Source organism: Oncorhynchus masou, chromosome 18, assembly GCF_036934945.1.
Source record: "Oncorhynchus masou masou isolate Uvic2021 chromosome 18, UVic_Omas_1.1, whole genome shotgun sequence".
Taxonomy (NCBI): domain Eukaryota; kingdom Metazoa; phylum Chordata; class Actinopteri; order Salmoniformes; family Salmonidae; genus Oncorhynchus; species Oncorhynchus masou.
Window position 1 is genome coordinate 56,294,483 of NC_088229.1, and position 16,941 is coordinate 56,311,423.

Here is a 16,941-nt window from a genome sequence, read left to right on the forward strand (position 1 = left end):
AACTCAGTTAAGACTTTGCTAAAATGTATTAGAAGAAGACTGTTTCTTGACTGTATGTTGTAACCATTCATATTTAGAGGGGCTAATGGTTGCCTGGCTAACCTTACTCCTTGCTCCGGCTAAACGCTACGCAATGGGCGCATTCGAGCAGATCCCTTTTGTCAAGATGTTGATCAACGTTGGTCACCGCCTTTCAAATTGTGTTGTATTATGGGTATAAAAATGATCCAACTTGTGACTACATAACTGCATGAACTTTACAACAACCCTCTGATCAAAGGTCATAAACTTTCGCTTGCAGTCGACTGAAAATTTCTGCAGTTGCTCCTCGCCAACTGCATCTTGAAGTCGGAACAAAGGCATTGGGCAACCTTCTGTTTTGGGAGGTTTTTTGGGCTCCCGATTGGCACAGCTGTCTAAGGCACTGTATTTCAGTGCTGGAGCTGTCACTACAGACCTTGCTTCGTTTTTAGGCTGATTTTAGGCTATCACAACCGGCCATTATTGGGAGTCCTATAGGGTGGCGCACAATTGGCCCAGCGTCGTCTGGGTTAGGGTTTGGCCAGGGTAGGCCATTATTGTAAATAAGAATTTGTTCTTAACTGACTTGCCTAGTTAAATACATTTAAAAAAAGATGCTACATGCTCATAAATGGTTGAGGTCACCACTGGTTATTATCAATGTATGTTTACTGTTTTGGGTGGATGACTATTTAGATCTTAACTACATCTTCATCCTTCCAATCTGATTACATAGACCTACATGTGATCCACATTTCTAACATATATAAATGAAATATCCTACTTGTGTCAATATAGCGAATGTACACTGATCAAAAATATAAACGCAACATGTAAAGTGTTGGTCCCATGTTTTACGAGCTGAAATAAAACATCTCAGAAATGTTCCATTACGCACAAAAAGCTTAATTCTCTCAAATGTTGTGCATTTCGTCTTTGCCAAGATAATTCATCCACCTGACAGGTGTGGTAAATTTAAGAAGATGATTAAACAGCATGATCATTACACATGTACACCTTGTGCTGGGGACAATAAAAGGCTATAAAATGCCACTCTAAAATGTGTAGTTTTGTCACAACACAATGCCACAGATGCCTCAAGTTTTGAAGGAGGGCACAATTTGAATGCTGACTGCAGGAATGTCCAGAGCTGTTACCAGATAATTTAATGTTAATTTCTCTACCATAAGCCACCTCAACGTTGTTTTAGAGAATTTGGCAGTATGTCCAACCGGCCTCACAACCACAGACCATGTGTATGGCGTTGTGTGGGAGAGCGGTTTGCTGATGTCAACATCCTATATCTTCCCTATATCCGTCATTTCCCTTGGTTCTTTCCTCAGGTGTTACCAACTCTGTTTTCACATCGGTGTGTTTCATGTTCATGGTTTCTTTTATTTATTAAAACACTCACTCCCTGAACTTGCTTCCCGACTCGCAGTGCACTGGTTACATTCTAGATGTTACTGTAATGTTATAGCCTACAATTTGTCTGGTTTGTAATAATGTCAACAAACAAATGTGTTGATTGTCTATTAAGTGTGAATAAAATTGAATACATATTGTAGGCTACACTATTATAGGGGCTTAATCTGTCCAGGAAATCAGCACTCAATGATCAAGTACCCCAGGGAATCAACACCAAGTGCATATTGTTTACCCAGTAACTTATGTGAACCGATGTACAGTACATGTAGTCTAATACTTTTCTGTACAGTGAGTGTTTTGTCTATATGTGATTGAATCAAATTCTGTTCTTTACATGCTTACTGACAAAATCAACAAATGTTGAGAATGAAAGAAATACACTACAGCCTGTAGTGACGCTAACATGCAATCAATTACCATACAGTAAGAAGCTTTGTGGACTCCATTTAATGACATATGTTACAATTCCATGTTGCACAATCACAAATAATGAGGAAGGTACAAGGGCATGAAGTAATGACAAACAGAGCAAATCCCATATGCTGCAAAAATACTGATATGATTTCATTCTAGTAGCCTATGCACTCACTACCAGGTAATATTTTGTGAAAAACCATCACAGAAATATAGAACAAGACTTGTGAAAGAGCTTGGGGCTGGTATCTAATTTCCTTATCAGGATATTCATTCCTTGGAACATGTTGATCACGTTCAGCTTTTGTGTAGAAGTGGAATATCACTAGCATCAATTTCATCGGCATAAAAGAAGGCAAACATGTCTGCCATTGTCGTATACCTTCCTTTGACTTATTTGACTTCCGCCTTACCACGCAAACTCGCCCAGTGTGTCTGGATCTGAGTACCTCCCTGACCCTTCACCGAATGTGAATACATTCGGAGCTGCTTGATTGGTCCAGAATCTGATGGGTTGAGCCAGAACACACTTGGGTAAAGCAGCGGTTTGAAAATTCACCATTGGCTGTGATATTCTTATTGGCTCGTGCTGATCCAGTCGCTGATGACTTTTTTTTTGTACAACACCCCTCGTCACCACAAACGACTTCAATGATGGCAGTCTCAGACTAAAGCGTGTCGCAAACCACAGAGAAGCGGCAGCATAGAGAGCGAGTCGTCAGGCTAGGCTAATGGTTCGATTCTGGGACTGTGAAAGGCAACTGACACGTTTATGTGACAGGGTTCAAGACTACTACCCTCCTTTCACCCCGAAGTCATGGAGAAAGAACAGTCGAATGGGTAGGGGCACATGCGTGCAAAGCTAGCAAAAACAAACAAACAATGAAAGTGAAAAATAATGAATATTAAACATGACAGACATATTACTTGTTTCAAAGTGTATTACTTTCACATATTTGATACATCTGTATTTTTTTTTTTAAATCGATACTTCACTGGAGGATTCAACACAACAAAGATATTCAATGATATACAGTTGAGTCTCTGCCAAATAACTGACATTTTCTGCTCCTTTTTGGATGATAACGTTTCAGAGTTAAAGGAGAGGGACGGATAGAGAAAGACAGATGAATGCTGCATTACTTACACATAGTTTAACTACAGGTTGTGAACCTAAATGGGAGGGACGTGGATATGGTCTTCGTCGCACACTTTTACAGTATCAATAAAAAATTAAATAAAAACATTCAAAGAACGATATTCGCATTCTTTAAAAGGAGTCTTTTTTCTAATTTACTGCTGTGTGCAGAAGCAAGAGTACATCTGGCGAGAATATGATCTGCACAACAGCCAGACTGAAACTAGCCTGGTCCCAGATCTGTTTGTACCGTATAGCCAATTGTCATGTTTGCTAGGACAATGAATAACCATAGGAGATGGTTCAGTAAGATGGCACAATGAGATCTGGGACCAGGCTACACTGAAACTTCAAGTTTACACAAGTATCCACCAACAGAACCACAGTTAATCTGATATAGAGTAATAACTCCCAGACATGTACAGTCAGAGGGAAAAGCACAACGGGGCTTGATGAAAGACAATGAAACCTGGCACGACTTAGGTCACGACTGCATTATTTGAACTCTGCTATTTTGATTGCAAAGACCCCACAATTCAACATTCTTCACCAAATACACACTTCATTTTGTGCAATTCATTTTCATAGACCCCAGTTCTCTGACAGCTGGGTAGACGGCATATGTTCTTAGACTTACAGGCCTACTAACTACGATTTTGGCAGTTGGTTAAGCGCCTAACCAGATTGCACAAATTAATGAGTGGATATAAAGTGAATATAGAAATGAAACAAGTTACTTGAGTGTGTAAAATCATGGCATTTGATAAAAATGCCAGACAAAGCCTTTTTAAAACAACAGAGCTGCTTTTCGTCATTAAAATCCCCCGAATGAGTCAACAAAAAGAGTAATACAACAATTAAACATCTGTAAAAAAAATTACCACAAATAAAATATACTTTCAGAATACGATACTTGTTTTACATTAATAATTACAAATATTTCACATTTATGTATAGAATTCAAAGGATAAATTAATTTGCTGGATGGAAAGGGGTTTGTTCTGATATTGCAGGTACCTTCATCAGGCCTTTGGTGGGGTTTTGTGTGTGTGTGTGTGTGTGTATCTCTAACTGTGTGTATGTGTCTATCTATCGGAGGCCATGGCGTCCTTGAAGCCCCACACCTCCAGCAGGGCCACCTGGAAGCTCTCGGTGGAGCAGAGCGGCGGGTTATCGAAGGTGGTGCAGCGGGCTGTGCGCCCGTGGTTCAGTTCGCCGTCGATGTACAGCGCGTTGCCCTCTCCTCCCCCTAGCAGGAGACAGAACAGCAGGAGTTAAGACAGAAAAATGAGCTGAATCTAGGCGAGTGCACTGGATCTGAGAGATGTATAAAACATTAAAAAGACGCTGAGGGAGAAGAGAGGCACAGGTAAGGGCCACAGGGATCCTCAGTTCCTAGATGTTAGTTTAAATGCAACATTGTCAGGTCGACATCAGTCATTGATGAGGACAATCTACTCACTCTGGACAGTCTGTTTGATTAAGAACAAGAGATGCTGGTTAAGAAGGACTGATTTCCACTCACCCACTATGATGGAGTCAACGTTGCCGGCCATGAACATGGAGGTGTTTCTGGAGTTGAGGTTGAAGTGTCGGGCCGAGAGGAAGGGTGACAGGCGGTTGGAGGGGTCCGCGGCCGGCCTCTCCACGGGGAGGCTGTTGTCATCAGAGCTCTGCCTGTCTGTGGGAGCCTCGTCCTCAGCAGGGTCCTCACTGCTCTGGGCCTTGATGGAGGAAGCCAGCTCCGGGTGGCGGATCACCACCCACTCATACCTCTCCATCTCCGGCTTCAGCTATATGGACAAACAGAGAATAACAATCATTGATCACGTTTGAGTGTTTATTTTCATATATTTACACACACTTGAGGGGTTTACCTTGAATCATCCAGACACAAACTGGATACTGAGATTGTCATATTTGGTGTTTTTTTTCTCCCATGCATGCCTAATAGACCTCGACCCCCATCTTACAGTGTGTTGTTCCGTGTTCCTGTCCCATGTGGCTCAGTTTGTAGAACATTGCGCTTGCAACGCCAGGGTTGTTGGTTCGATTCCCACGGGGGACCAGTACGAAAAAGAAGAGTCTGCTAAATAACTAACATTTTTAATGTATGTGGTGTCAAGTGAGGATCAAGTGCTACTGTACCGTTTGGCTCCAGTTACAGGAGTTTCCGATGAGCACGTGTGTGTTTCTGCCTGTGCAGGGCGGTATTCACAGGCAGACGGTCAGAGCACATAGCTGTGCATCATCCTCACCACAACACTTTAATAATTAAACGGAAAATGAGTTTGAAAGAAGGCCATTACTAGATCCAGATACACTCAGCAAAACCTCTCTAAAAATGTACAAAACCGTTTGTTAAATTATCAGCTATACCACTCAAGAAGAAATAATGCGTTTTGGACTTGACATGCTTTTCTGTTCAGTGTGGGTGGAGGCCAGACTGGTGACAAGGAGGCTTAGTATTGTGACAGTGGATGAAGAAACTATTTGTAAATGGCACCCCCTGGTGTCCACTCTTAGTCACAAATTGCTATCTCGGAGGCAAAATTATATATGGGACGCACCAAAAGAATCCTCATAACATTCTAATCCCCAACAAGCTTATTATAGTTGTGATTTTCTATTCGTCTTTTAAATTTAAAATTAATTTAGGATTTTCATTTGAAATTCAGTTTCAGTTAGTTTTCAGACTTGATTTACTAGATGTCATTCAAACATTTCTATTTCATATGACTTAATATTCCCTTTTAGTGTTTGGGACAGAAAGTAGCCTTATGCATGGGAGGCTAAGAGCCATTTATGTGTTGTAGGCCAACCGCAGGTAAGTGGTTGCTGGATAAGAAGGTTGCTGGATAGCTGACTGACAAGGTAAAAATCTGTCATTCAGTCCCTGAACGAGGCAGTTCACCCGCCGGTAGGCCAGCATTGTAAATAAGAATTTGCTCTTAACTGACTTGCCTAATTAAATAAAGGTAAAAAAATATATAAAAATATCAGGGGTACTCAAGTACTATTTGAGATGATCCGGTCACACAAATGTCCTAGGTGGCAAACCCCAGTCACACCCTTCTTGATGGCAGAGTGAAAAATGAACAGTTTTGAAGCTCATTTTCTGACATTCTACACATTATGCCATTGAGCACAGAGAAAATGACATTTTAAAGCTTATGTCCTGCAATTCTACAAAATGTCCACGACTTGTGTTCATATGACACCAGGAGTCTACAAAGAAGCTGATCGTGGACTACAGGAAACGCAGGGCCGAGCACGCCCCATTCACATCGATGGTGCTGTAGCGGAGACTGCCGTGTCCACATCACTAACGACCTATCATGGTCCAAACACAGTCGCGAAGAGGACATGACAACACCTCTTCCCCCTCAGAAGGCTGAAAAGATTTGGCATGGGCCCACATATCCTCATTAAGTTATACAGCTGCACCATTGAAAGCATCACCGCCTGGTATGGCAACTGCTCGGCATCCGACCGCAAGACGCTACAGAGGGTAGTGTGTACGGCCCAGTACATCTACTGGGGCCAAGCTTCCTGCTATACCAGGCGGTGTCAGAGGAAGGCCCTAAAAATGGTCAAATACTCCAGCCACAGACTTTTCTCTCTGCTCCTGCACGTCAAGCAGTATCGGAGCTCCAAGTCTGGGACCATAAGGCTCCTGAACAGATTCTACCCCAAAGACATAAAACTGCTGAACAGTTCATTAAATGGCTCCCTGGACTTTCTTCTTTTATCAATCAATCAATCACCTAACCAAATCTACACATTACCTCAATCGTCCCAACTACCTTGTACTGCCGTACACTCACTCCTGTATAGCCTTGTTATTGTTATTTTAGTGTGCTATTTTATTGCGTTACCATTTTATCTATTTGTTCATTTTCTTACTTTTAACTGCATTGTGGGGAAAGGGCTTATGAGTAAGCATTTCACAAGACTAAACTTGTTGCATTTGGTGCATGTGGCACAATTATTTTGATTTGAGTCAAATCCTGACCGAATTCCAAATTTCTTGTCTTTATCCTGACATTCTTTGTGGGTGCTGTTCAGATGAACTTTGAGGTTGGTTGGGTTTTTCCATATTTAAAAAAACTAAAATAAATTGTCCTGAATTTTGTGATATCAAATTGGTAGTTACAGCTTTGTCCCATCGCTGCAACTCCAGTACGGACTCAGGAGAGGCAAAGGTTTCGGAGGACGCATGGCTCTCGACACGACCCGCCAAGCCGCACTGCTGCTTGACACACTGCTCGTTTAACCCTGAAGCCAGCCTGGGACCGAACCAGGGTTTGTAGTAACGCCCCTAGCACTGCGATGCAGTGCCTTCGACCATTGCGTCCTTTCCAAAAATGTACTCAATATCATCCCATACGGAGCTTTGCCTTTTGCGTCCGACCACTGCTGGTGTTGGGTTTGCTGCCGCCATTGTTCACGCTCAGTTTCCTAAATAGTTTTTCCAATTGTAGTTTTTACTTTAGTGTGTTTTAGTTTGCTCCTCAACCTTGCTCCTCAAAAATAAATTGGACGAGAAAAATTAAGTAAACACAACTCACCCTAAAGACAAAACATTCTCCAGTCCCAAAGAAGCTGAGTTTGTTCCCGCCTCGCTTGCGCTCCTCCCAATCGGTTGAGAGAAAGGCTCCACATACCTAGACAGACAATACAGGGCATGGTGAGAGGGTGTATTACAGTAGAATCAAAGGGAGAAGTGGGATAGGAAATAGAAGGATGGGACAATGTCAAAAGGCAAAGAAGGACTACTTTTTTTATTTAGTCACTCAAATTTCGGTATTATAAAAAGTAGATACTGCATATGTATTCATAGATGTCATTAAATCATAGGTCTTTACCATATCAATATGATTGAAAAACTGGAGACTTAAAACACCATGCTTACTTTTTCAGTGTCATAATAATGTGAGCTTGAGAGTTACTTGTCTATTGCTGTGGTTGTCATTATACTGTTACACAAGGGTGGTAATGCACACACAATGTGTAAGTGTGTGTGTGTGTGTGTGTGTGTGTGTAAGGTCGTTACATCAGCTTCGCAGGTCCGGATGAGTAGCAGAGTGGGCTCATACCCTTCAACATGAGCGTAAAACCTGGGACAAAAGGAATGGACAACCTCTATTACAAATCACTTAACACAATCTGGCCATGTTTGCATGTGTGAAATGAACCAGAAGAAAAAACACACACATCAGCTTCCCTTTAACAATCATAATGCATCTTAAAAGATGAGAAGCAAAAAGGAAGGGGTGACTTTTAACTGACAACAACATTACACTTCGCCTACAGTGCGATACATTCCATGCGTTTTTTTTACAAGGTCAGATTACATTCAGTCTTGGTTTTATGAACATACTGCAGTTTCTCTTTGGTCAATGATTTCTATGTAGCATAATTCAGAAAGTTAACTCATTCCTATTGAAAAAAACAAAAACAAATGTGTGAATTTAAGTCAGAGATCAGCCTTTTTCACTAGCTGAATGAAAGTCTTTATGGCCCCTAGTGATGTACTTTGGATAGCTCTGATACTCACCTGTGTCTCAGCTGATGAGCAGTAAACCAATACAGGTGGGTAAATATTAACTCAACCTACAGTATTGATCCTTAAAACCTGTCCCTGGGGAAAAAGTGTCAGGCTACGGTTTGCATTCTATAAACAAGATTCTGTTTCTGTGTGAGCTATGAATATGACCCTGAACTAAGTCTTCCGTTTGGCCTGAGGGTGATGGATTTAGTACCCGAGGCTGTACAAGGGCAAGGGAATATTGAACATGGGCCATTGCTGATTCATCACTAAACAAACGTTATATTCTTGTTCGATTGCTGCTGAACACAAAGACATAAATGGGTGACCTTACTGTCCAAGAATTCCCTTACCCCTCCTTTTAAAGAGGAAATCTGCAGTTCAAACAATAACAAAGTGACAGACCCGCCACTGTTTTGGTAAATAGTTGAGGGACGGGGCTGAAGAAATGTATTGAGGTCTCAAATTAATAGACAGATGTAATGGTTGACCATCCATGATATCAAAATGTATAGATTTAAGCATTTCTTAGGATATGAAGTGTTTGTGTACAATTACATTTATAAACAATGGAGTAAAACAAGCTTATATTTTGGGGACTGGTAGGGTAAGCGTTGATTGAACTAAGCTCATGAGGCATTTCTAAGTTATATTCATCTATATATATCTATCTATCTATCTACACACACACACTACTGTTCAAAAGTTTGGGGTCACTGAAGAAAAGCACATTTTTTGTCTATTAAAATAACATCAAATTGATCAGAACAGTGTAGACATTGTTAATGTTGTAAATTACTATTATATATCTGAAAACAGCAGATTTTGAATGGAATATCTACATAGGCCCACTATCAGCAACCATCACACCTGTGTTCCAATGGCACGTTGTGTCAGCTAATCCAAGTTTATCATTTTAAAAAGGCTAATTGATCATTAGAAAATCCTTTTGCAATTATGTTAGCATAGCTGAAAACTGTTCAAAATGGCCAGAAACAAAGACCTTTCTTCTGAAACTCGTCAGTCTATTCTTGTTCTGAGAAATGAAGGCTATTCCATGCGAGAAATTGCCAAGAACCTGAAGATCTCGTACAACACTGTGTACTACTCCCTTCACATAATAGTGCAAACTGTCTCTAACCAGAATAGAAAGAAGAGTGGGAGGCCCCGGAGCACAACTATGCAAGATGACAAGTGCATTAGAGTGTCTAGTTTGAGAAACAGACACCTCATAAGTCCTCAACTGGCTGCGTCAATAAATAGTACCCGCAAAACACCAGTCTCAACATCAACAGTGAGAGGCGACTCTGGGATGCTGGCCTTCTAGGCAGAGTTTCAAAGAAAAAGCCATATCTTAGACTGGCCAATAAAAAGAAAAGATTAAGATGGGCAAAAGAACAGACACTGGACAGAGGAACTCTGCCTAGAAGGCCAACATCCCGTTGTCGCCTCTTCACGGTTGATGTTGAGACTTGTGTGGCGTCTGTCAATTTGATGTTATTTTAATGGACAACATTTTTTGCTTTTCTTTCAAAAACAAGGACATTTCTAAGTGACCCCAACTTTTGAACGGTAGTGTGTAGATACACATTTAAAAGTAAAGAAATTGACGTACCAATTGCAAATTGCCCCTTTGTGGTAAAGTAGGCATGGTAGCCAAGACTGTGGCGAAATGTAGAGTAAGCTTTATGGTAAATTGGGCCCAGTGCAGGGTAAAGTGTACCATTGAGGATGAAAAAAGTGGGCAGAATATCAGTTTCTCAGGTACATTACAGCATACCGACGATATTATAGCATATCTGCGGCATAAATGTCTGCAATATTAATCGCATATCAGCGATAATGTTGCATATATGCAGTGATATAGCATCTCGATGACATGAAAATGTCACTATAACCCAAGCTTTGTTGTCTCTCTAAGGTTAGGTTGGTGTGGAACCTGAGACGAAGGATAAAGTGGGTACAGGAAATTGTAGAGCGCAGGGGTACCAAACTTATTTACCCCCATAGGCCACATTCGGTCTCCACTGAGGTCCAAAGGACAGCACTGAAATTTGATTATAATTAGCCAAAAATAGCCTAGTAAATGGAATTGTCAATGCTCCCTGACTGTCTAGCTTTTGTTTCGGTGACTGTTAGCAATCTGGACATAGTGTAGAGACTGTATAAAAATGTAGGTCCATTATCATTTCCACCAACTTCTAATTTGGTTTTAGGTATTCCAATATAGACAGAGACCGTTTCCTCGCAGAAAACACATGCGGCCCACATCGGAATCGGTATGTTTGACACCCCTGGTCTAGTGGTTTGCCTAGGCTGCAGTGGGTGGCTAAAGACTGGTAAAGTGGGTACCGGTTGAGGCTGCAGCCGTGGGTGGACGTGGTGAAGAGAAGCTGCGGTTCGCACAGGGCGAAGCGCTCGGGGATCCACGACCAGATGTCCCTCATCTCCTTGGCGCTGACCACCTCCGAGGAGAAGGTGTCCGGGTTCAGAGCCAGCTGCACGTTGCGCCTGTAGCCATGGTAACCGGGCAGGAAGGAGATGACTACTTTGTCAGTAACACACAAACTCCTGATCGGTCAGTCAAAGTCTTTGTACAGCATGTAGGGCCATGAGGTTGTGGTAATGGAAGGTTAATATAGCATTTTCTGAGCTTGCCTGGATATGTCATGGTTGTTGTTGTAGTTACTGTACAACTCCTGACCTCAAGGGTCACAGCGTGAGTCAGTCTGGGACTTTATTTAGGCCTATTCAATTGAGTGTTAACGAGAAGCAAAAACCAGCACACTTTCTTGGTTTTGCCTATGGTAGTGTGTTCTATGTCCAAATCGTGTTTTCCTGGTCACTTATAGTTAAATTATAGTTTACAGAGAATGTAGACACGGTTTCTAATACAATTTATCACTAATGAGGGAGATCAGCTCAAGTATTAATAGGTGAAGAGAGAGCTGAGAGAGAGAGAGAGAGAAACACCTACCTCAGACTAACAGAGCCAAGTGCAAATGGGAGAATGGAGGAGCAGTAGACACATGGACACAGGAGTCAAGGTGAAAACAGAAGACGACGGTGGATGGAAAATGGACAGCAAAAAAAAGGGGGGGAAAACTATGAACAGAATGGTGAGAAAAGAGCCACACAGACAGCCACAACAGGAAAAAGTGTGAGTGAACTAAAAACAGAAAATTAATTAACTATCCAAATGCTTTTAGCGGCAGGTGTCCAAATGATTTTAGCAGCAGGTCGTACCGGCTTTATAAAGCCAGGAACGACAGCCACTTTTCACTGGTGGTTTTGCCTAGATAGGATGCTGAAAATTTACTTTTTGTAGCAGTATAGGACAACATACGGTTAGGAGAATTAGGTTAAGGTTAGGAAAATGGTTAGTGTTAGCTAAAATGCATAATGTCACATTCCTTCTCAACAAGACCCTTACTGGTGGCTAAAGTTGTCATGCACATTTTATAAATGTTTTCTTTTTTGAGTGCATGCCTCTAATTTGTAGCATACCATTCTGAATTGTTTCATGGCTTTTGAACTTAGAACCATGTCTTTAAAAAAATACTACTTTTCTCCCCAATGTCGTGGAAGTTACAGTCTTGTCTCATTGCTGCAACTCCCGTACGGACTTGGGAGAGGCGAAGGTCGAGAGCCGTGCGTCCTCCGGAACACGACCCCGCCAAGCCGCACTGCTTCTTGACACAATGCCCGCTTAACCCGGAAGCCAGCCACACCAATGTGTCGGAGGAAACACCGTACACCTGGCGACCGTGTCAGCGTGCATTGTGCCCAGGGCGCCACAGGAGTCGCTAGAGCGCATTGGGACAAGGACATCCCTGCTGGCCAAACCCTCTGCTAACCCGGACGACACTGGGCCAATTGTGCGCCGCCCCATGGGTCTTCCGGTTGCGGCCGGCTGCCTGGACTCGAACCAGGATCTCTAGTGACACAGCTAGCACTCCAATGCAGTGCCTTAGACCACTACGCCACTCGGAAGGCCTACGTAGAACCTTGCCATTAGCTAAAGCGCTAGCATAGCATTAGCAGAGGTATTAGTGTCCACTGCCTCATTGATATCCATTCATTTTTCTAGAAGTAAATTATCTCTCCAATTTCAATTACACCCAATAGAGCTCATACTATGTCTCTAGCCCTCACTCACCTCTTCTGTTTGACGGTGATACCCTTCTGCTGCAGCGACTTCTCATTGGCGAGCTGCAGGAGGGTAATCTCTTTGCGACTGAACAGGCGGATGGAGAAGGCCTTCTCCAGCAGCTTGTCCGGGGTGATGCTGGAGCCGATGGCTTTGACAAAGGCCTGGATCTCCGCCTTGACCTCTGCAGAGTCCTGTTTCTGGCCCTCTGATGGCTGAGCTCCAGCTCCAGCCCCGGCTTTCTGCTTGCGATAGAACTTGAGCAGGGCCAGGGCCACGCGATACAACACCTTGTATCCTTCCACCAGGAAGACGTCTAGTACCCGGGCCACGTGGCTGAAGGGCAGGTCGCCCAGCACCCAGCGCTGCCAGCCCGAGTACACTTCCACCACATCCTGCGCTGTGGCCACGATCAACTTGTGGGCGGCCGGGCAGTACTTGTTGGCCAGGTCGCCGAAGGTCATGCAGCTGGATTCGTAGGCCAGGAAGGTCTGGTCCACCAAGCGTCGGCCTGGCTCGTTGCAGGCCAGCAGACGGCTGATGTTCTCGAAGCACTGCGCCTCGTCAGCACTGAAGTGCAGCAGGAGGGCCGTTATGGCGGGCAGCGCCGGGCAGTGCGAGATGTCCGGGAACTGGCCAGCCAGACAGGAGATGACCCGGTGGACGGTGGTCACTGCGTCTGCTTTGAGGCAGTAGTGCGGAACAGCGCTGCCGTCCACAAAGTCCGGCAGTGGGATGACGGACGAGGCTTTTTTACCTGTGCTGTCCCCCATGAGGTCACGATAGACCTCAGCATCGGGGGTGACGGTGCGACAGGGGATGGCCTTGATGAGTTGCTGGTAAACCTGGGCACGAAGCTTGTGGTTCTTGGCCCAGTGGCCCTGCCTGGCCAGCTTCTTGAGCTCCAATGGGTCCTTGACATCCAGTTTGGAAGGGCCACTGCTGTTGGCCAGGTCCCCCATCTGGGTCCAGTCCACAAAGCAGCCGTAGTCCTCCTCAGCCATGGCTGCAGTATCTTCTGGACTGCGGCTGAGGGGTCTTGAGTATAGCTTAGCCTAACTAGCCTTCTGTCCTCTTCACAACAAATAAGTCCAGGGTGTCTCTCAACCACCCATGATGTTTACTACAGAGAAGGGAAAAGAATGAGAACATTGTTACAAACATATGGGTTTGCTTGACAGGCTATTTGGAACTTAATGCAGGGGGAGGGCGGGACAAAGTAAAGGGAATCTTGTATAAGCTAGCCTGTATGTGAGCGATTGCAGAATAAGACCTTTGATGTAGGCTAAAAATATGCAACCTACACTGGCTATATAGGTTAAGGTTGCTCTGACCGGCTGAGACTGGTTTTGACTAGGTACTATACAGCTACGACCAGAAGTTACTTTTTCATAGCAGATTAGGAGAATTAATGTAGCAGGTTAGGATAAGGTTAGAAATAGGGTTAGGTAAAATGCTCTCCTGCTACAAAAACTGACTTCTGGTCATAGATGTACTACATCTAGTCACAACCATCTAGTCTAAACAGCCATGTCTCAGGGCAAAGGTTGAGTGAGCAATTAAGGGCAAATGATGGTAAATATGTCTATAGTTTTAAGCAGCAAAGAAAAATTATGTTGCATGACAGAAACTGATAGAATTATTGAACTAAACCACACTATAGTATGGGATTATCTTGGGTCACTGACTTCAAGCCAGAGAGAGGGCTGCAATCCCAGGTACAGAGATGGAGCTGAGTCATTCCCCCAGCTAAAACTAAATGACTTTAGTTAGCTGGCTATAGATTAACTATATTGATATATATAACTATATTGATTATTATTATGCTAAATTAACTGTCTGTGTGTAGGATCAGCCAGCAAGGGACACTGATGATAACAGCTAATGTGATCAAGACAGCTAGCTATACTGAACAAAAATATTTAATTTAACTACGTAAATCAGTTAAGAACAAATGTTTATTTACAATGACAATCTACCCCGGCCAAACCCTCCCCTAAAACGGAAGACGCTGGGCCAATTGTGCTCCGCCCTATGGGACTCCCGATCACGGCCAGAAGTGATACAGCCCGGGATCGAACAAGGGTCTGTAGTGACGCCTCTAGCACTGAGATGCAGTGTCTTACACCGCTGCGTCACTTGGGAGCAACAATTTCAAAGACTTTACTGATTTACATTTTATTGAAGGAAATCAGTCAATTTAAAGAAATTCATTAGGACCTAATCTATGGATTCCACAAGACTGGGAATACAGATATGCATATGTTGGTCACAGATACTTTAAAAGAAATGGGCCTCAGGATCTAGGCACGGTATTTCTGTGCATTCAAATTGCCATAGATAAAATGCAATTATGTTCGTTGTTTCGTAGCTTATGCCTGCCCATACCATAACCCCACCGGCATCATGGGACAGTCCGTTCACAATGTTGACATCAGCAAACTGCTTGCCCACAGGACGCCATACACGTGGTCTGCAGTTGAGGCCTGTTGGACCTACTGCAAAATTCTCAAAAAAAAACAAAAAACGTTGGAGGCAATTTATGGTAGAGAAATTTACATGAAATGATCTGGCAAAAACTCTGGTGGACACGCCTGCAGTCAGCATGCCAATTGCACCCTCCCTCAATATTTGAGACATCTGTGGCATTGTGTTATGTGACAAAACTGCACATTTTAAAGTGTCCTTTTATTGTCCCCAGCACAAGGTGCATCCGTTTAATGATCATGCTGTTTCATCAGCTTCTTGATATGCCACACCTGTCAGGTGGCTGGATTATCTTGGCAAAGGAGAAATGTTCATTAACAGGGGATGTAAACAAATGTGCAAAACAAATGTAGAGAAAGAAGCTTTTTGTGCGTATGAAAAAGGGATAGGATTTTATTTCACCTCATGAAACAAACACTTGCGTTTATATTTTTGTTCAGCCTAGTTAGCCAACACTGACTAGGATAATTCATTTGACAGGCGACAAGGTGCCGACACCACAACTCTGCATAGCTATATGGGGCTGGGTAAGAAATGCATTCTTATTGCTGGAATAAAACGGACTAAATTGAGTTGCTCAGCTAGCTAGAACCCCCGAACGCCGTGAAAACTGATAGTTAGTGGTAACCCTGGCAAAGGTGACAGGTAGCGCTAGCTAGAAATGCGGACAGAGCGCACGCTAACAAAGCGGTTTCCTTCCATTCACGTTAGCAATTGACATTAGTCCATTGTCTGATCAGTGTTATCACCAGGTCAATGCATAGCATAACATTAGCTAGAATAGCTAGCTAGTTATCACGTCAAAATAGTTTGCGACGACCATAAAGCATTTTCTTCAGATGCAGAGCGATAGTCAGCCAGCTAACCTAGCTAACTAGCGACAAGATAGCGAGACAAATTCTCTTCCTCACTGTCAACATTGGTTGTTGTTGAACCTGCATTGCGAGCGGGCTAACTAATATTATCACGATGCAAGAGGACTGCGCATGTGTTAATAACTGCTGAAGAAACGACAAGACATGAAAAATACCTGTCAAGATATGAAATTATCCTACCTGGTTTGGTCAGATGTCTTGAGATGTTGGAGCTGCAGTCATATTTGTCAGTTTCGGACATGCGCAGTATCCCTACTCCTCTAACCACTACTAGCAGGAGCCATATGGCGGAGTGTAGAATGCAATTCTTATGGGATTTGTTATGCCATTTTTTTTTTTAGTCTTTACGCTTTGTTCGATATATGAAATTGCACTGGCATCTGCTTTAAATGATGGGGAAAACCTTATAGCTATATACAAGTCCAGAAATCATTCAAACACATAATATAGCAGGGTGAAACAACCGTTAGCCTACTATTAAAATCTAATGACCAAACATTAGAGTGCAAAGAACTTGAGAAGATTTTGAAAAACAAGATGCGCCACTGCTGTTTTAGGCAACATCTGAGTTACTGTGAGTGAGCCAGTTGGGAGTGGTGGAATAGAGGCAATATCATCTGATTCATCAAGCTTTGTTTACAAGCCTGGATGTCTGTCAAAGTGGTTACGGGCACTGGAAAAAGGACTGGAAGGCACCCAGGCAATTTTAACAAAACCCTGCTTTGTCCTCCTACTCAAAAGCACACGCCAAAAACAACGCCCAGCACATGACAGTTATTACAGATAACTCAATTAGGCCATCATTGCCACTCCAATATGGTTCTGGCCTTGTGTTTTTGCTTTGTATTCTCTCATTATGTTGTTCATTTCTTCATTT

The 16,941-nt window shown here is 43.0% G+C and overlaps 1 protein-coding gene across 3 annotated transcripts; it reads right to left on the reverse strand.

Annotated features, from left to right (window-relative positions):
- Positions 1–1,880: 1,880 nt before the first annotated feature.
- tbc1d24 (TBC1 domain family, member 24) lies at positions 1,881–16,351 on the reverse strand. Of its 3 annotated transcripts, none has more exons than XM_064923810.1 (8): positions 16,245–16,294; positions 15,091–15,210; positions 12,712–13,825; positions 10,905–11,063; positions 8,058–8,121; positions 7,573–7,668; positions 4,527–4,794; positions 1,881–4,250 (listed from the first exon to the last, which is right to left on the reverse strand). In XM_064923810.1, exons 3-8 carry the CDS (start codon positions 13,704–13,706, stop codon positions 4,087–4,089), a joined length of 1,746 nt encoding a protein of 581 aa, XP_064779882.1. In that variant the 5' UTR covers positions 13,707–13,825; positions 15,091–15,210; positions 16,245–16,294; the 3' UTR covers positions 1,881–4,086. The 3 variants fall into 3 exon arrangements, with proteins under 3 accessions (XP_064779882.1, XP_064779883.1, XP_064779881.1); XM_064923811.1 differs by having other exon boundaries at positions 15,091–15,200; positions 16,245–16,263; XM_064923809.1 differs by lacking the exon at positions 15,091–15,210 and having other exon boundaries at positions 16,245–16,351.
- Positions 16,352–16,941: the final 590 nt, after the last annotated feature.

Excerpts from the sequence above, each read along its gene's own strand:
- tbc1d24 (XM_064923809.1), bottom strand. The coding sequence starts at position 13,706 with ATGGCTGAGGAGGACTACGGCTGCTTTGTGGACTGGACCCAGATGGGG. Across the intron at positions 11,064-12,711 it reads ATCACCGTCAAACAGAAGAG|GCGCAACGTGCAGCTGGCTC; the intron begins GTGAGTGAGGGC and ends CCATGGCTACAG. Across the intron at positions 4,251-4,526 it reads CGTTGACTCCATCATAGTGG|GGGGAGGAGAGGGCAACGCG; the intron begins GTGAGTGGAAAT and ends GTCTCCTGCTAG.